At 42.3% G+C, this 20,453-nt stretch overlaps 1 protein-coding gene across 1 annotated transcript in view; it reads left to right on the top strand.

Annotated features, from left to right (window-relative positions):
• LOC311038129 (breakpoint cluster region protein-like) overlaps positions 1-20,453 on the top strand; it is a 123,797-nt gene that overhangs the window by 52,324 nt on the left and 51,020 nt on the right. Inside the window, exons 3-4 of the mRNA XM_084047480.1 lie at positions 5,512-5,616; positions 6,203-6,388. Coding sequence (XP_083903606.1) covers positions 5,512-5,616; positions 6,203-6,388 — 291 coding nt within the window. The remainder of the gene's footprint in view (positions 1-5,511; positions 5,617-6,202; positions 6,389-20,453) is intronic.

Below are 20,453 nucleotides of genomic sequence, written 5' to 3'. Positions count from 1 at the left end.
GACATTCTCCTCCACTCGGCACAGGAAAAGCGAGAGAGGGGAAATAATGTTATTCTACTAACTGACGCTCGGTTTCTTTCTACGCAAGCCCTCTAGCCTGATACTAATGCGCTAGGCTAATAAAAAACGTTTCTATTGACTCTCGTGTATCTCTTTTTGAACGCAAGTTTGTGCATAAACAAATCAGGAGCAAGTCACGAAACCCTAAATCACGTTAGAGCCAAGCACCAATGGATCTGTTGTGTTAGTTGAAAGGAGATGCTTTAGGTCATGTGTGGGTCTGGCTTGGAGAAGGAGGTATTGTTGTCTGGGGTCTAAAACACCATCCGGCCCTCCACCCACCACCACCTCTCTGTTAGTTCAATTAAAATAGCACTGATCTCAGAATCCCTTCATGAGACTTTTTCTTGAATGCTTTTATGCCTCGAGTGGAGTGAGGATTTACTTCCTCGTGTGCTTCTAGACAGTGGCCTGTGGGCATATTCTGCGAGGGAAATGTGCTGTGCTTACATATCCACATATTATGTGTCTCACGCAGGATGTATTTAGATTTTCTATTCATTCACATATATTGTGAATATTCGTTTTTTGTCCCCAGTAGGGGTGTGCCGATATATCGTCCCGCGATATATCGCGATACCTTTTCGCGACGATATGTATCGTTTTGGGAGAAAAAAAACATCGTTTTTGAAAAAAAAAATATATATATATTTTTTTTACACAATCATAATAATCAGGCATGCAAACGGCCCCGAAGTGAAAAGAGTGACAACATGTTTTTTTTTTCAGGTCAGGTGTCATACTATTTGGATTCAAAACGGCTATTGTAGCTGAAAAGCTACAAGTTTGCATGTCTGAATAATGCAAAAACAGAATTATTTGTTTGTCTGAAACCGTACAGCTTCTTTCTGCACTGTAAAGTCTTGAGTGCTAATTTAACTCTGGAATCCCTTCCATGAGATATTCCTTCAATGCTTTGATGCATTTCAGGGGTAAATTAACACTAAGGATTGTACTATGTACAGGGTAGTTACAGCCAATTAGTGCCATCATACACAGCCTAGCTGATGTGAAAACAGCGGGATTATACTGTAGAGAGGCTTCCTCTAAATGATGCATAATACATTCAAGATTTGTATTTGTTATACCCCACATACACGTATACGAGAGTACGGTTCTTGGGCTTCGGCTCCTCGACATTGTAACAACACGAATTAGCAAAACATGGCAATAAAATAAAAATGGTAAATAAGAAAACGCTAAAATATCAACAACAATAGCACATTGTTAGGTGCTTGTGTGCATGGGTCCTACATAAAAATGTAATATTTGTGTGTGTGTTTGTGTGTGTGTGTATATATATGATTATGTGTACACTTATAAATATTAAGTGTCGGGTGCCTGTGTGTGGTGTGTGTAAGGTGCTGTGTGTATGGTCCTGTTTTATGTGTGTGTGTGTGTGTGTGTGTGTGTGTGTGTGTGTGTGTGTGTGTGTGTGTGCGCGCATGCGTGCGGCAACAAGCCGTGTCTATTGTTCATAAACCTTGTTGGACAAAGCTGTCCCGGTGCCTGCTGGTCCGGCCCATGAGGCCGTGGTACCGTTTGCCAGACGGTAACAGCTGAAATAGTCCATGGTTGGGGTGGCTGGGTTCCTTGAAACACCTACAGGCTTCACTGGCACAGCGGCTGTTGTATATATCCTGAATGAATGAAGGGAAGCTCACGTCTACTGATGCTCTGGGCTGTCCATATACCACCCTCTGCAGTGCCTTACAGTTGACGGTAGTGCCGTTCCCTTACCAGGCAGAGATGTGTCCAATGCTCTTGTGGTGCCTCTGTATAAAGGCTCATATATTCTTGGTCCCCATGCCGTACTTCTTCAGACACCTGACGTGGAAGTGGCATTATTGTGCCTTTTTCACATGGACAGTGCGCTCATCCCAGTAGATATCCTTGGTGATGTGAACGCAGAGGAAAATGAATGTGCTGACTTGCTCCACTGCAGCACAGACCCATTGAAGTAGATGGAGTCCCTCTCTACGATCAGCTCCTTGCTCTTGATCGACATTGGGAGAGAGGTTGTTCTTCTGGCACCACTCTGTGAGGTTGTTGAATTAATCTTGCTTAACTCATTGAGTGTCATTGACGTGTTTCACGTGTTTTTACCGCTATGGCGCAACGTGCCAATGACGTGTTTTTGAAAAACATGTTCAGAACCCAAGATATCATTATCTGAAGATTTGCAGCTCCATCCACTCCTTGTTTAACTTATAGCTGAAAAACATAGCCAGAAATAATTCTGGCAATTCTGGCACTCAGTGAGTTAATATTGTCTTCGGCGATATAAAACAAAAATATAAAGATGAGTTACCTTGGAAAATGTAAGTATTTGATTTTGAGATAGAGAGGAAGAGTGTTACAGTTTGGGTTTTAGAAGAAGTAATCTGGGCCAACTCATGGGTGTTCCATTCATAAAATGTAGTATACTCTGAACCATTTTCAGAGCTAAAGTGATCTTTGCCCCACTTGAAGCCACTTGAAGTGTACAAAGATGACTGCTAGGATGTCAGAGCCAAATACAGCATATGCCCTGTCTCCAGTGACCAGGTTTTAGTCACGCCTGTTTGGCTCCGAGCCAATCGTACTGCGGTCTGAAACGTCTAGCCAAATCTGGCTCAACTATGGCTGCAACCCATGTTTCACAACCTGGCCAGACCATAAGCACCAACATGAATTAACAGCTATTGATTCTAAATAGGCCATTTTGTGTATTGTGTAGTATTTGGTATTGAATCTTCATAGTTTGCAAAAGAAATACAAAATAAAACATAAATAATAAAATAATGCATGTTTTTATCAAATCATTGGGCGAAGAATAACAAGAAGACGTTGTATCTGCTATTTGCTTTGCCATTTAGTTTTGTAGGGTGTGTGTAGGAGATGCAAGTTATTATCTAATCATACTTGTCAAATACAAACTAAAACCACAATATCTTGGCTAGCTTGCAACTATGCTGAACAGAGCTAATGAAAACGGGGCCAAAGGTTCCTAGCTAATGGACTTCATGAAGCCTGGACCATTCCATAATCACCCAGGCTTTCTCAGTCCACTGAGTTCCTTGCTGGCATCTGCTTGTGCAGTGGCCATGGGAACAGGTTTCAGCCTCATTTACCTCCCATTTAATCACACGAACCCCAGCATCCCTATTCTGGGCATGTCATAATAAGAGAACATTTGGCTGAATATTTGGCAAAAATGTTAGAATATTCTGTTAAAAAGTATGAACATTTAGCAAACGTGTATGAATATTTGGCAAACAAATACATTCTCCCGGAAATAGACGATCTACAAGCTCACAACGCGTCGCATTGCAACCTGTTGGGAGCTTGTATATCAGCTATTATAGATATTGATGTACAACAAAGTATTAAGATTTAAGTGGTTAAATACATGCATATGTGCCCGCATTATCCAAGTCTAGACACTTACACAGGCTAGCACCAATTGCAACTCCTCACTAATGCATTACTTTTTACACACACACACACACACACACACACACACACACACACACACACACACACACACACACACACACACACACACACACACACACACACACACACACACACACACACACACACACACACACACACACACACACTGAGACCAGTCCCACATCTCAGGGTGCATAGTTTGGTGGACTCTTATCCTGTCTGCTCGATGCATTCTCCACATTCTCTCCCATGCCATGGTGCCCTGACACACACACACACACACACACACACACACACACACACACACACACACACAGTATTAAGTGTCTCCCTGAACGGCCTCAGGTAGTTGGCAGAGATCGCCTCTGTTAAGTTCAAAGGGTCGAGCCAGCTGCAGATACAGTACACAGTCATATCCATAGTGTTAACACGGAAGAGTATAAAGATGGACTCTCGCGGGTAAATGTGTACACTCTCAGAGTTAAATGAACACTTCTACCTTCCTTTTCCTGCCACTTTTGTATTGTGCCCGTCCCTGTCCTTCCTCTGCCCTTATTCCTTACATCAGTGTTTGCTTTGGCATACTGGTGACTCGTGAGTCGTGACACAAGTCCAGGTGTGTCTTTAGGATTTTGTGAAAACCACACTTTATAATGCAATACAAACCTGTAGATAATGTGCTATTTCTGCCGTCGGAATTTGGTGTAGAACATTGGTTAGCAAAATGTTGAATAATTTTGAATTTCGGATGGTGGTCCGTGGCCAAATGTGTGACTTGAAAAAGTTTGAGAACCACTGGTGTAGAAATAAACAAGAGCAGACCAAGTACAGAGCCTACTCGCGTCCGTTTTGATAAAGGGTTTAAGTGGTTAGTCCAGCAGTCTTACCGTCTGTGTTCTTCTGTCTCTTCCTCTGTTTTCCCTTCACTCTGACCCCCACTCGCCCTTCTTCTCCCCTCTCCTCTCTACTCCCCCGCGCCGTAACTTGAACCATCACATACAGCAGTGGTTCTCAAACTTTCTCATGTCAAGGACCCCCAAAATGATATGTATTTGGCCCGCGGACCCCAATCACAAAATATTTAGTTCCAGGGACCCCCAGTAGCAAAGATTTGAGTTACAAATGTTCGCTTTAGAAAATATATATATTCAAAAGATTTGCACACATTTTCATGATTTTTCAAAAATGGCAGATCTACAAGCTCATAGAGTGCCGCGCTATGAGCTTGTATATCTGCTATTTTTGAATAGCCAAAATATGGATAAAGGGGTTGTGATTGTGACGCTTTATTAACAAATTTCGCTGGGGACCCCTTGGTACTCCCCCAAGGACCCCTGGGGGTCCCCGGGCCCCACTTTGAGAACCAATGACATACAGTACTTCTACATGTGTGTGTGCACGTGTGCATGCTAATATGTGCCTGTGCTTATGTCTGCGTACAGTAGATACAGTACATGTCTGAGTTTGTGCGTGCGTGTAAAGTGAGCATCACTACTCATGCATTTGAACACTCACACATTAGTATTCCCAGCATAAGCATTGGTCTGGTGGGAGGCCTTGCCTGTTTGAGTTATGTCAGAGTTCTTGGTTAAACAAGACAGCCTGAAGACTCTCTCTCTCTCTGGCTCTCTCTCTCTCTCCTTCTCTTCGCTGTTTTGGAAAAGTGAAGACTGTTGCTGTTCACATTGTGACGTAGACATTTCTCCAGCATTCGTGTTTGCTAATACATCTATTTGTAAAACTGATACTGTAACTGTATATCAAAATAGTTAGCAAAGGCGTGTGTGTGTGTGTGAGTATACGAGTCACATAAAAGTACCTTGTTTTAACTGTACTCCTTTTGCAATATTGCATCAACCTTGGGACAATTGCTGTATGTCAGTTTACCGTTTCTCAATGCATAGGTAATGCGTGACAGTCAGTCAGCATTGTTTCTACTTTTTACATTGTATACATAGCAGCACTGTATAAAGCAATGACTTGTGTGTATGTCTGTGCACGTGTTTGCTGCAGACGGAGTGTGACCTGGAGAAGGGCTTGGAGATGAGGAAGTGGGTTCTGTCTGGGATCCTGGCCAGCGAGGAGACATATCTCAGTCACCTGGAGGCACTGCTACTGGTGAGAACACATGCACCCCCCCACTTAAGTACAATTTTGAGGTATTTTTTTAACTTTACTGGAGTATTTCCTATTTTCAGTACTTTTACTTCTACTCCACTACATCTCAGAGGCAAATATTGCACAAACACACTCACTCACTCACTCACTCACTCACTCACTCACTCACTCACACTCACTCACACGTATTCAGTAGCTTGCTATTATATTCATTCATTCATTCCAAGGTTATTATAGTTTTTAATATTTCATTAGTTTCTATTTCATTTTGACTTTTTGTTTTGAATTTAAAGTTGGTTTGCTAGTTTAGTTTATTTATTTATTTTGATTAGAAGGCTAAGAAGGCTTAGTTTTATTAGTTTGAGTTTTTTTTTGTAAAATGGATTGATTATTCGTGGGCAAGATTCAACAAGATTGGAAAACATTGCAAAAATCGACAAGCTTGCGACGTGCCGTGAGCTTGCAGATCTGCTATTTTTGCTATCTTTGAAGATTTTTGACAAGGACTAAAAGCTAAGGACATTGTCTCCACCATTCATTCATTCATTCATGTATGTCATCTTTCCTGTCTGTCCGTCGTTGTCAGCCCATGAAGCCTCTGAAAGCTGCGGCCACGACCTCCCAGCCAGTGCTGACGGTGGCCCAGATCGAGACCATCTTCTTCAAAGTGCCTGAGCTCTACGAGATCCACAAGGAGTTCTATGACTGCCTGCTGCCACGCGTCCAGCAGTGGAGCCACCACCAGAGAGTGGGGGACCTCTTCCAAAAACAGGTACGGTCGTACCAGTGTCTGTGTGTGTGTGTGTGTGTGTGTGTGTGTGTGTGTGTGTGTGTGTACTGTCCAGTGGTGTAAAGTTACCAAGTACATTTACTCAAGTACTGTACTTAAGTACAATTTTGAGGTATTTTTTTTACTTTACTGGAGTATTTCCTATTTTCAGTAATTTTACTTCTACTCCACTACACCTCAGAGGCAAATATTGTACTTTTGCTCCACTACAATTATTTGAAAACTTTAGTTACTAGTTACTTTGTAGATTTTGATTATTATTATTATTACGAAAACATATATTAACCACTTCAGCCCTAATTCGGCCATTTGAAAATAGCCGATCTACAAGCTCACAATGCGATGTGACGCATTGTGAGCTTGTGGATCTGCCATTTTCAAAAGATTTTTAAGTACTTTATACTTTAAGCACATTTTGATACTTTTGTACTATTACTCTAGTAAATCTTTCTTGTAACAGAGTATTTCTACAATGCAGTATTGTTACTTTTACTTAAGTAAAAAAAATGAGTACTTTTTCCACCTCTGTGTGTCCATGCAGCTATGTGTGTACGTACTGTACTCAAGTGTAAATCGTTGTTTTGTTGAAATATCAAAAATGACTGACAAACATCGTCAACCGATAATCGAGTCGAATATTGTACTAGTGCAAAATGATAGTCACAAAGGCTACTTTAAGTTTGCACCACGCAGCTGTATGTCGTTCTCAAACTTATTCAAGTCAAGGACCCGCAAATTGATATGCATTTGGCAGCAGACCCCCATTTGAAAAGGTTGATATATCTTTTTTTTTAAATAGAAAATAACAGATGTACAAGCTCACAGCGCGGCACGAAGTGAGGAAATGCATACACCTCTCTGTAGTGCCAGTGCCGGACCCACTGAGAAAGACATCAGTCTGCTTAAACCACCACCACGCACCAAATGGAAGTTTCAGAACCACCACAAACACACTCTGAATGTCTGCACTGCTCTTATCCACCTGAGCTCTACGCTCGGGCATTCTGCAAATCCTCATCGGCAAAAGAGATAATGAATTATTACGTAATCTCATAGAGAGATTATGAAGCCTAAAAGGCGAACAGAAACATATATCTTGCTACCATAATTGGCGGCCACACTCATGGAGTGTACACGAGTGTATGTGCTCAATGGCCAAGCAGACACATGGCCCAACTAACTCCACATTTTCCCCCAAAATTCCTCAATATTCTGCCTGTAAAACCAGCTGCTTCGCATCCCATCACTGTACTTGCAGGATGTACAATTAATATCAAACGCATTATGCTCCAATACTTATGCAAATCACTTCGCCGACACAAAATTCACGTCCGGGTGTTTCTTTTCACCAGCCAATCACCTTTCACGTTGCCACGTCCGTTGCCACGTCGCTCTGACGTACGCTAAACAAGCGCTGCCGTGCGCACAATGCAAACGAGCCCAAAGGCGCGCAAAAATATAATAAGCCGACCATTGCTTAGACACAAAGTCAGACCTGGCAACGCAGCCTACGCCAATCATGTGTGAGAGATCTACAAGCTATGGGGCAGAGACGCCACCGTATCTTAGCAACAACTACAGCGCTCACTCTCATTGGTCGTGTCACGCTAAGAGCAGTCTCCAGACAATGGCATCGCAGACAGCTTGCTGTTACTGCTGTAGCCATCACAGGCAGTTGCAGCACGACGGACAGGGCGCTGTGATAGCTGCCATGTCGCTAACGCTAACGTGGTTGTCATGCCTGCAGCGGCTGTGCAATGACTTTGTCAACAATGCACGTTCGTGTGGTGAATGTCAATATTGCTGCTCAGTTCGTCCATTGTAGATGGTGTATGTTTGTGTGTGTCTTCTGGAGAACTATGTAGCTCCACAGCAACTACAGTAACTAACGTAATGGCAGGACCGCCCCGTGCAACGCATGTTAGGCTGCATTATGGTCATGTAGTAATTTCAGATAATTTCGCTCCGATTAGAGCAGTGCTTATCAACCCTAGGTGTACCCTAACCAACCACAGTGCAGTGCCCATCGCTCCAATTGTTGTGACGTCAGGGCTCTCAATACTGCACATTGGTGGAGGAGGAGGGGCCGCAGGGCTACCGCACACATCGCTGAACCAATGGTAGCCCACGGATGTTTCCTCTGGGGATTTACAATCTGCCCCTCTATGCCACATATCATCCGCACTACAGGGTCTTCACTGACCGAGCCACGGCCCCACTGACCCTCATGACGCTACGCCACTTATATGAGTTGCCAAGTGGCCGCGGGCGCAACGTGGGCGTGGCCGCGGGCTAGACGCTCGCCCCCTCGTAGCCCCCTTAACCCTAACCAAACCCTACCCTAACCCTAAAACCGAAATAAAGTGACAAAAAGCCCCCCAAAAAGTAACTGCGCCCAAAACCCGCAAAATACAGTGTAGCATACACGCATACACGCTTCGTGCGCGCTCGGGGTGTGCAGCATGCACGCGCGCGATCACTGTGCTGTGCCTCCCGGCCCGGCTTTGAGTTGTTCCGCCACTGCACACACACACACACACACACAGACACACGCACGCGCGGGCAGACATGTGTCACAATGCTCTCTTTCTAGAACATCGCTACACTGTATGCTTTGTGTCTCAAAGAAGCTGCTATAAATAGACAGCATAAACTGAGCCAAAGTCACTCTCTCTCTCTCTCTCTCTCTTGCTTGCTCGCCCCCTATTAACTTCTCATAGCAGGCCCCTCAGGGTCTAAACAGAGGAAGGATTATTTAATTTGTCTCTTTTACTCAGGAGTGGGAGGCACATGGCAAAATCCATTTTTTTAAAATCTGGTTGTTTATTCAATAACGGATCCATATGTGCTGCCTTTACTATTTCTCTTTGTGTGACCTTTGTTGAGCAAATGTACCAAACAGCGCCTGTCATTGCTGTGTTGTTGGATTATGGAATACATCTAAGAACCGACAATCACTATTCCACTTTACCCCGCTTCTACTTTTCTCTCGCACTCTCTCGCGCTCTCTCTCTCTCTCCATCCCTCTCTCCATCTTTCTCTCTCTCTCTCTCTCTCTCTCTCTCTCTCTCTCTCTCTCTCTCTCTCTCTCTCTCTCTCCAACCCCCCCCCCCTCTCTCTCTTGTTCTGTTTCTCCCACTCTCTCCAAAACACACACACACACGCACACACACACACGCACATTCTTAGCCCAATTCCTTCCACTCTCATGCTGTCCTTTCCAGACAGGAGCTACTTTAATACGAGTCAGTATAGGGAAGATTTAGTGCCCGCAAAAAATATCTGAAAAAATCCACTATAATAATACATACAGTTCATTCATACAGTATACAGTTGCACTTTTCTGAGTACTCAAAGTCGCTTTACAAAACAGCAACAAAATAAAAACTACTTTATTAAGAAAAACTAGCTACATGACAGCCATTGAATTTGGGGCTTTGTATATTTAAGTTATGTCATATTTGCCCTGTGCAATTTTTGATTACGAAGCCTAATAGGCAAACCGAAATTAAATTTCTATTCATAATGTTCCAATGTGCAACGACAGAAACACAATCAAAGCGTTAATCGCACTTATTTGAGCGACGATTAATCATCAAGTAAGATTTCATAATTCTCGACAGCCCTAGAGGGATGAGGAGCAAGAGGGTGAAGTAGAGAGGATTAAGCACTTGAACCACTTGAACTTGAATTGAATACACAGGACCACAATGGAAATAAGCCCTCAGGTCTTTTTGTGTTATCCTTTTAGCACCATTGTATAATCGTACCACTGTACTATTTGCAAACTGTTGATAAAGTATTCAATCAATCAAACCCTAGCTTCCCTCTTCTGGTGCTTACATTCGGCAAAAATGACATGCAGACGACACCATCATTTATTGTATTGCTGATTCTGTCCAGCTTGCAACTGAGAACTTGCAGCTTTCATTTAGTGCACTTCAGAATCCACTTCAGAGAAGCGTGTACTTAATGCAGGCAAAACTAAATTCATGCTATTTTCTAAGGCCAGAGAAATTGATTATAATAACTTACGCATTTACTTCCTCAAATGGATCCATTATAGAAAGGGTTGCTGAATACAAGTACCTTGGAATATGGCTTGATGACAAATTTACATTTAAATGTAGTATAGACAATCTTGCCTGTAAACTAAGGCAAAAGATTGGCTTATTCTTTTTTTTTACAGGAACAGAGATAGTTTTCCAATGGCATGTAGGAAAAGGGTTATTGAAGCATCTCTCTTTCTGTGTTGGACTATGGAGATGTCATTTATGGGAATGCTGCTCCTTCTGTCCTCAAGCCCTTGGATACAGTTTATCATTCTGCTCTGTGATTTGCATCTGGTGAACATTATAGGACTCATCTCTGCATCCTGTATGATAGAGGGGGTTGGCCTTCCTTGGCCACCAGGCGAAACAAACACTGGTACCTGTTTATTTTTAAGGCAATTGATGGAACTTTACCATTGTATATTAAATCTCTGCTGGATTGGAATCCTGTAACATATAGGACACCAGTGACAGGCTCACGCTAAAGGTCCCCAAAGTAAAGACTGAACTGGGGAAAACAGGCTTTTGTTTTAGTGCCCCAACCACTTGGAATGACCTACAGCTTAAATTTAACATCTGTTCCCCCATAACATATGGACAATTTAAATCTTTGATTGCAGACCTACCCACAAGTGTCTGCAACTGCTTTAAAATTTGTGTTGTATCACAGGATAGGGGAAGATTTATGTTTTTGTTTTGTTTTGTTTTATCATTGATATGAATATTGATGTGAAAATGAAATTGGACTGTGATGTATCTCGACAACACTGAAAATGAGGGCAACCTAAATGTCCTTCGAGAATAAATAAAGGTTTGAAATGAATTTATACTTTTTCATGCGATAAAAATATGTATTTTCAACCAAGAAAAGCGTCAACCATAAATTAGGCTTAAAGGTTAGGTTTTGCAATTTTCTACCTTTTTCCCCCTCATACGTGTTTGCAGTACTGTACTTGCAGTGAATATTAGCTTTTATTTTTATTTTTTTTATTTATATGTTTATTTGACAGGGACAATACAAAAAACAATGAATCAGTTATAAAAACATGAAACCGTTGCAATTGTACAAGGGGTTTATAGCCAAGGCTAATTTGCGACCCCAGTCCCTGGTTAGACCTTTCTATACAAATATAAATATCTACCTAAAAATTCTGTTACAAAAAGCACATGCATGAAGCTCTAATCTAAACAAGTATATTCCCAATAACATTCCCAAATTACATTCATGAAAGCAGTGACATTTACGTTTAAAAACGTGCCTAATTAGTGTTCACAGCTTTGGTTTGATTTCAGCCAGTATTTAACCTTTTCATTAAATATTTTGAGATCAGTTAGTTTTTTTATTTCAGTTGGTAGGGCATTCCACAAGTGTATCCCTTTCACTGAATAAGATGACTGACCAAAAGTGGTGCTGCGCATTGCTACCTTGTGGTCTCCATTCGCTGATCCCCTGGTGATTCTATTAGTACCTGTCCCTTTCACCTGAGGACAGAGTACATCTGGGGCAAGATCATTAACACATTTAAAAATCAATTTGATGAAGGAGAATTTAATAAAACTGTCAAAACTAAGCATGTTGTATTTTTTAAGGATTATGCATTTCATTCGTTTTTTATCCATTATTTTCAGTGCTTGTTTATACAGTGATGCAACTGGTTTTATAATTGACTGTGAAGCCTGGCTCCAAACAGTAATACAGTAAGATATATGGGAAAATATCATGGCATGCATAAACAGTTGGGCTGCATGCAGTGGTATATATTGTCTGGTCATTCTGAAACAGTTCAGGTTCATTTTTAGAGTCTTACTTAACTTTTGGATGTGCTTATCAAATTTGAGCTGAGAGTCAAGAGTGACTCCCAAAAATTTGAAATCACTGACTTCCTCGATTTCCGATTGATCTATTTGAATGTTTAGTTCATAATTTGCTCTCTTTCTTATTGAAAAGTTCATTGCTACTGTCTTTTTTAGATTCAGTGTTAGGTGATTCCTTTTAAGCCAGTGGGACACATCCTCCATTTCATGGGTTAGTATCTCTGCTGCTTCACATGGGGTTCCAGCTGATACATAAATGATTGTGTCATCTGCATACATTTGGCAGGAGGTGCTTTTACAGCAAGTTGGTAAGTCATTTATGTATAGGCTAAAGAGCAAAGGCCCTAGTATTGAGCCTTGTGGAATGCCCATTCTGGATCTTTTAGGGGTTGACTGTTCTGCATTTATTTTGACACATAGCTCTCTCTACCTTCTAAATATGATGCAAACCAGCTGGTTGCTTGTTTCGAGAATTTAAAATAATTAAGTTTACTTAGGAGTATTTCATGATGTAATGTATCAAAGGCCTTTTTAAGGTCTATGAACACTGCACCCACTACCTTACCGTTATCTAATGAGCTCTTTATGTTTTCAGTGAGGTAGCAGTTGGCCATTTCAGTTGAATAACCTGGCCTAAATCCGAATTGAGTGGGACACAAAAGTTTGTTCCTTTCAAGGTGATCAACCAGCTGTTCTGCAATTACCTTTTCCAGTATCTTCGAGATAGCGGGTAGAATAGAAATAGGTCTGTAATTACCTGCTTGATCAGGTGCTCCGGTTTTAAAAATAGGCGTTATGATCGCAGTTTTCCAACAATGTGGAAATCTGCCAACTCTGATTGAAAGGTTAATCAGGTGTGTTATGGGTTCAATAAGAGTGGAACTATGCTTTTTAATGAAAGCAGTATCCAACCCAAACAGATCTTTTGCCTTTGAGTTACTTAGTTTATTCATTATTCCACCCACTTTCTCTTGGTCAACTTCCCTAATATAGAAAGACTGTGATGAGTCTACGATTATGACCTGTGACAATTTGACTGGTTCAAAAATTTGAGCGAGCTCCTCTACAGATTGAATGAAATAATTATTAAATTCATTTGCAATTCGTACACTTTCTGTGCTAGTCACTCCATTTATTTCTAACTCCATTATTGATTTTCGCTGGCTGGGCTTAATTTTAGATAAATTGTTTAAGTGTTTCCAAAGTGCTATACTATTTCCTTTCGATTCTGCTATCAGATGTGTGAAGTATGCCGTTTTTGCCTTGCGCTGTTCCCTGACCACCACATTTCTCAGTCCCGTAAAAATGAGGCGGTCTGTGTTAATTTTGGTGGTCAGTGACTTTTTTAGTGCCAGATCTCTTTTTTTCATTAACTGGTGAATGTCATTGTTCAACCAGGGTAAAGTGGCTCTCTGTTGCCTACCTTTAAAATGTTTTGTAAATGTATTAATCAAATCCGTAAGTGTTTTCATTAGAGTGATACAACAGTTGTCTAGTTCATTTGTTTGTAAAATGTCTGTCCAGTCTAAATTATTTAATTCGTTTTCAAATTGTGGCATTTTACTTTTGGGAAAGAATGCACTCCCTGTTTTATGTTCATTAATGAATACAGGCAGACGTTGTTTTGTTAATTTTCTGACTATCAAGGTCATATTGTGGTCAGAAAGACCCGTTATTAAGTTATATGTCTTTGTAATTCGTTCTGGTCTGTTTGTAAATATTAGGTCAATTAAAGTTTTACTTGTTCGGGTGATTCTTGTAGGGTCCTTTACCATCTGATTAAAATTATGTTTTGACATTAACATTTTCAACTTTTGTCTACCATTTTTACATAACCAGTTAACATTTATATCCCCTACAAATAAGGTTTCAAGGCGGCAATTTAACATTTTAAGCAATTCATCAAGGTCGTGATAGAATGAAACATCATGTGATGGTGGGTTGTACAGGACAACAACATTAAAATTCATCTTGGGGGACAATACTACATTCACAGCTAAACATTCTAAGGACGTGTCCAGTTTGATTTCGTTACATTTAAAAGTGTTTCTGACATACAATAATACGCCTCCTGCCCTTCCATATGATCTGTCCTTTCTATAGCAAACATAGCCAGGTACATCAATCACACTGGTTGCGATATTATGAAGCCATGTTTCACTCAGCGCTAAGAAGTCTAAATTAGAGTCTATCAGGAGATGATTTATTTCATCTACTTTTAATCTCATACTCTGAATGTTCAGGTGGCCACCCAGGATACCTTTGGGTTTAGACGTTGGCTCCCATATCACCTTAGCATGGTTGACAGTCTGGAAGAATCTGTATTCACGTTGTTTTCGTGCCGACTGGATACCTTTTTTATTGGTTCCATCGGCTGCGTTGGTCACTCGCTCAGGCGGCTGGAGTTGCCTGCCAGCGAGTGACTGTGTAGAATCTTCAGACAGTTCATGTCCCTCCGGGTGGAAAACAGGGCCAGCAGGTAGATTAGGGTCCCGTGGGTTCGCTGCCATGTGCACCGTGTCCTGGGCAAACTTCAGCCCGAGCGGATCCAGCCGTGCCTCCTCATCTCCAACCGATCCAGCCCCGCTGCGCACGGGTCCCCATGCCGCCGCTACGGTGAGCGATGGCAGCCCGCTGGCGTCTGCGTTCAGTTGCCCCACGTTCGGTCCACTCGCTGGTGTTTGTTCCGGGACCAAGTTGGTTGATGGGCCGGGGTTTAGGTGTACATCGCCGGATAGCAGAAGGAGAATCAGTAGTGTTCTGTAAGCATACCACCGACCTCTTTTCCACGTCTTTTGTTTGTTGTTGTTTGGTGTAGCGTGGCAGCATTCCTTTGGTCTGGTGGTCGAATAAATCATAAGGTATCCATACCCGAGGAAATTCAACCTCGGCGTTTCGTTTAGAAGCGAAGAGTGGTCATCTGCTATTTTTTGCGTTTGTTTTTCCGCATTGTTCTTATTGAGGCATTGTCCCAGTGGGACCAGCAGAAACCAGCAGCAAAGCAGCAGTGCGCAAACATTTCGATTATCTCTGCTTTTACAATTTAAAATGCTTCTTTGATCTAAGCATGTTCTTGTACTGGTGGATGTTTGTTTAAAAACAATGGCCAAAACCGTAAATAATTGCAGGATAAAGCAAATTAAAGGGATATGTGTGGAGCCTAACAAACCACACACACCCTCGGCTGCCATGCCACCTGTGTCTCACCTCCCTCTAGAGTCATATGTCAGTAGAAACACAATCTGGGAACCCATCGCCAAATGAAAAGGAAAAACAGCGCCCTCTGCTGTTTTTTACTATCTCACTTGGCTCTGGGCGGAAGTCGACGTAGCACACGTACGCAAGGAAACCGGGGTTTTGGTCTGCCTTCAGCCTTTCACTTCCGGTGGTGCGACTATGTTTTCATTCCCACTAACAATATTTCTACACGGAACACTAACACCACTTCTCCCAGAGAACATGGATCGTTTTGGTTATAAGCCCACTTGTTTCTACGATGAAAGAGCAAGTTAAAATGTGAATATCTTTCCGTGGTTTTGTCTGCTCCGAGGACGCTATTGTTAAATGAGTTTCGAGTGGGGAAGGATCGGCAGACACGTAAATCCCGCCCACTACATTTGAGTGGGTAAAGCGCGGCCTGCTTCCCAAGGCACGCCCACTTGTAGGCCAGTGCGTACGCGATATGACGAACCCCCCCGACAGATTCAAACGCAGAGCAGAATCTGTTCTTGAGAGATTAGTAGAAACATGATGTCCTGTTTCTTTCCAAACAGGGTATTTGTTTGAAGAGTTCCCAAAAAAAAGTCAGGCTGTGAAAACATGAAGATGTCTTCATCATCGCAGCCTGGAAAGCAGCAGCACACTCAGCCAGGCTCTGTGTGCTAATGGTTACAATCTGACCTGACCGCATAATGCAAAACTAGATCATGCCATCACTGCAGTCTGTGCTGCGACAAAGCAAAAATAGTTCTGTCATTTTCCTCATTTGTAAAACTGTGCATGATGACAGAACTGTCATGAAATAACGGCTCTTTTTAATGCATGTACTTTGCAATTGCAAGTTAACTATGAATGACATTTTTGACAGCTGACTCTGCGGGTCCAAGTGCTATCAGTATGTAACGCTCTAAATTCTGTACCGTATAAAATCGCTTAATATACCCTTTAACCACTTAAACACTATATATACTTTGTTGACCAGGGTCCCTCGGAGGTCTTTATTGGTCGCCCCTCTTGTTTCCTTCTACACCAAATCTCTTTGCTGAAAATAGCCGATCTACGAGCTGTCAGCTCTCAACCTGTTGTGTCGTGATGTGGTGTAAGCTTGTCCATCTGCTATTTTCATCAAACGTTGCACGTATTTTTGCAGAATGTTTGCCTATAATGGCATGCCCAACAACCCCAGAATAGGTCTGCTAGGGTTTATGTGGTTAAGGATGGATAGATAGATTTTTATTATAGTATCCTGCACCACAAGATGCCCAGCCCGTACGGGCTTATAAGACACTCACAAAATGTACATACACCAAGATACACCCCAAAAAGAATGCATAAACATATAGTTTGTCCAGGCTGTGAGTTACGGATACATCGTCCTCCAACGCAAGACTGCCGCCCCAATAGAACTGTCTCATAGAGGCAGAGATCTGTGGGCCTTTTGCGAAGCAGGCAGGATTAAAAGAAAGGTTCAAGACGGGAAGAAAATGACAGCAAGGCAGACTGACTGTCACAGAGAGGTGTTTCGAGACATAAAACAGGGCTAAGCTACTCAAGTGGTTTGTTTTGTTCTTGCTGCAGTATGTACATAATTGTCCTTCACAGACACAAAGGCTTTGTTCAGACTGGCAGCCCAAATCTTGTGTGTGTAGACCAGTGGTTCTCAAACTTGTCATACAGATTTGGCAGCGGACCCCCATCTGAAAAGATGTTGTGCCGGGGACCGCCAGCAGAGAAGATTTTTGCCAAAAAATGAATAAAAATAAAAAGAATATAAAAAATAGCAGATGTTCGTGCCGCGCTGCGAGCTTGTAGATCTGCTATTTTTGAATAGCCAACATATAAATGGATAAAGGGGTTAAAACGATTGTCATGCTATATTAACCCATTAAGACCTGGAACGCATTTTTTGATTTCAGCTAAAAAGCATTATTTTACACTTTGGCTATTCAAAAATAGCAGATATACAAGCTCATATACGAGTGCCGCGCTATGAGCTTGTAGATCTGAAAAAGTTTGAGCACCACTGATATAGAAACATACGTTTTTCAGAATACTGTTGGGATTTAGAAGACATTTGTAGAATCGGCTTCAGGTTAACACATTTTGCTGGGGTCCCCCGGACCCCACTTTGAGAACCACTTGTGTAGACACATGTGTTGTTGCTGTGTACATCGGCTGAGAATGGGGACATTTTGGCAACACTGTTCTGCCCATACAACACGTAAATGTGTTTAGTGAGTGTTCATTTTGACTCTTGGGAGAGCGTGTCCTTATGGGTCCATTTGGTTACATTTTGTACACTCTCAACGTTAACTTTAACGTTGAAGATTTTTTTTCTGTGTAGTAGTGAGATTGTCTCGCTCTGAATGACCACCACTGTGGACCAGATTGATCGTTGCCCCGCGCAGGATGCAGACACTGTGGGGATATATGATTGCAGACCACAGTGAAAATTGCTTTACTCCATGCCTTCTTTCATTGGTGTGCACTGCAACACGTTGTGAGCTTGTAGATCGCCATCAAGGCCCGCCAAAATTTACCAGTGAGAAGCCCCCACCGGGAGGACGTCGTAGAGCCTTCGTCCTACTCCTCCCGCCCAACACTCCCCGCTGATAGGTGTAGGTCGGATTACATTCAATGACGATTATCACCCTCCCCCGCCTGGCTTCCCTCCCCCACCCGAACCCGGGCCATTGATAAGTACTCTAAGGTGAGAGTAATTACGAGCCGCCACTTACACGCAATGCAGTGTGAATACTCATTAGCAAGGTGTTCAGTGACCTGTAATTAGGTCATTCTTAACGGATACCTATTGTACTCTTATTAGCAACATTTAGTGTACAGTACTACTCGAAAGCTTTATGTGTGTGTGTGCGCGCATATGCACACGTGTGTGTGTGTGTGTGTGTGTGTGTGTGTGTGTGTGTGTGTGTGTGTGTGTGTGTGTGTGTGTGTGTGTGTGTGTGTGTGTGTGTGTGTACTGAATGCATGTGTGTCTGTAGCTCTCGCCATTACATGTGTTTTCTGTTCTTTGACTTGAATGCAAAATTGATCGGTCTTCAGTGTGCTATAGAGATGGACAGCGACACTGGCAGGCATTTGGTGCAGTTTAATTCCGCCGTGCGTATTTCTAATGGGCTTTTACAGCCCGCGTTACAGTGATCATTAATTAACCGTACCACTGTGCAGGCTTCACTGGCTGCCATGGCAACAGACCGGGCGGCTAGTAGCACCCTTAGGTAGCACACTATTTACTCTTGGAATGATCAATGTGCGCGCGTTTGTGGTGGATGACCTTCCTCAAGATCAGTGGTTGCCAACGGCCGGTCCGGGGCACACCAGGGGTCAAAATGGACCCTGTAACTCTAGTATTCGTACAATCTTGGAGTTAAATAACCACTGAGGATTTCTTTGCAGCGTAGATTCGGGTTCCAGTATAGTTGAGTTAATCTCAACCTTTTTCAATTGAAAAAGCTTGTAGATCTGCTATTTTTTTAAATCCTCAAAATGAGTGAAAATCTTTGCATTTATATACATTTGAAAGCGAACATTTTTAACTCAAATCTTTGCTTCTCGGGGTCCCTGGAACAAAACATTTTTAGATGGGGGTCCGTGGCCAAATACATATAGTTTTGGGGGTCCTTCACATGAAAACGAACCAATCACTGATATAGCAACATATTTTTCAGAAAACTGTTAGAAGACATTTTTAGAATCGGCCTCAGGTCTTAATGGGTTGCTGTACATTTTCTTAAACAGGGATTTTGATGAGAGGAGTGAAATTATACACTGGGGACGGTGCATCCGAGAGGAAAATGCACACCTCTCCCCACCCACGTTCCTCCTCTATAGACGAATCCACAGAGCGCTGCCTGTAGCTGCGGCGTCGCGGTGCGGAGTGGCACCCGCTCGGCACCGCAGTTATGATTGCCGCTCTGTGGATTCGTCTATATGTTGAGAAAACTCAACTGGTTCGTCAATGTGATTTGGATTTTTGGTGTGGAAATACCCCTTTATTGTCACTGGAGTAAAGTGCCGCGCTACGAGCTTGTAGATCTGCTATTTTTGAAAAATCGTGAAAATGTGTGCAAATCTTTGAATATGTATTGTTTTAAAGCGAACATTTTTAACTCCATTCTTTGCTTCTGGGGGGTCCCTGGAACAAAACATTTTGAGATGGGGGTTGGCGGCCAAATACGTATCATTTTGGGGGTCTTTGACATGAAAAGGTTTGAGCACCACTGATATAGAAACATAATTATGTTTTTTCAGAATACTGTTGGGATTTAGAAGACATTTGTAGAATCGGCTTCAGGTCTTAATGGGTTAACAGCTGTGCCTCAACATTCTTACCCACGTTGAGTTTCTTACGTGTGGTCAAGATGGACGATACTTGTGGGGTGTCAGGTGGTTGGTACTTTTAGATGGATCTTACTTTAACAGGAAGATCTATCCACCGTGCTGTTGAGAGCAACTGTTCCATGTCGTGGCGACAGAGTAAACATTTACATACACAGACTAACTTTTCGCTCCTATGAAAGTTTCTTAAAAATTGTATGGAGCAATTTAAGTTTATGTGGCAAAAGGAAGGAGTGTGTCTTGCCTGCCTGCTGTATGGAGCTCAGAGCCAGCTCGCGTGAAGACACACACACACCCACACACAGGCACGTGCTCACACACTGACACACACATTAATGTCCTCACTCTCTCTCTCTCTCTCTCTCTCTCTCTCTTGCTCCCAAAAAATCAAGACTAGTTAGTCTTGATTGTGCTTCTACTGAAATATTAACTGAGAAAACAGAAGATTATGAATTAATAATGTATTTTTACGGGGCCAGGCTTCCAGCATGGACCCGTTTTGTTATTGGCATTATTCCGTTTCTTCTTCTTCTTCTGCCACTTTTCGCAGTTCTGGCTGAACCGTGCAGTCGCTTTTTACGAAACTCGGCCATATGGTAGAT

The sequence above is a fragment of the Gymnoscopelus microlampas genome, assembly GCF_963454915.1.
Source record: "Gymnoscopelus microlampas genome assembly, chromosome: 21".
Lineage (NCBI taxonomy): Eukaryota > Metazoa > Chordata > Actinopteri > Myctophiformes > Myctophidae > Gymnoscopelus > Gymnoscopelus microlampas.
This window is presented reverse-complemented; position numbering and strand designations above follow the sequence as displayed.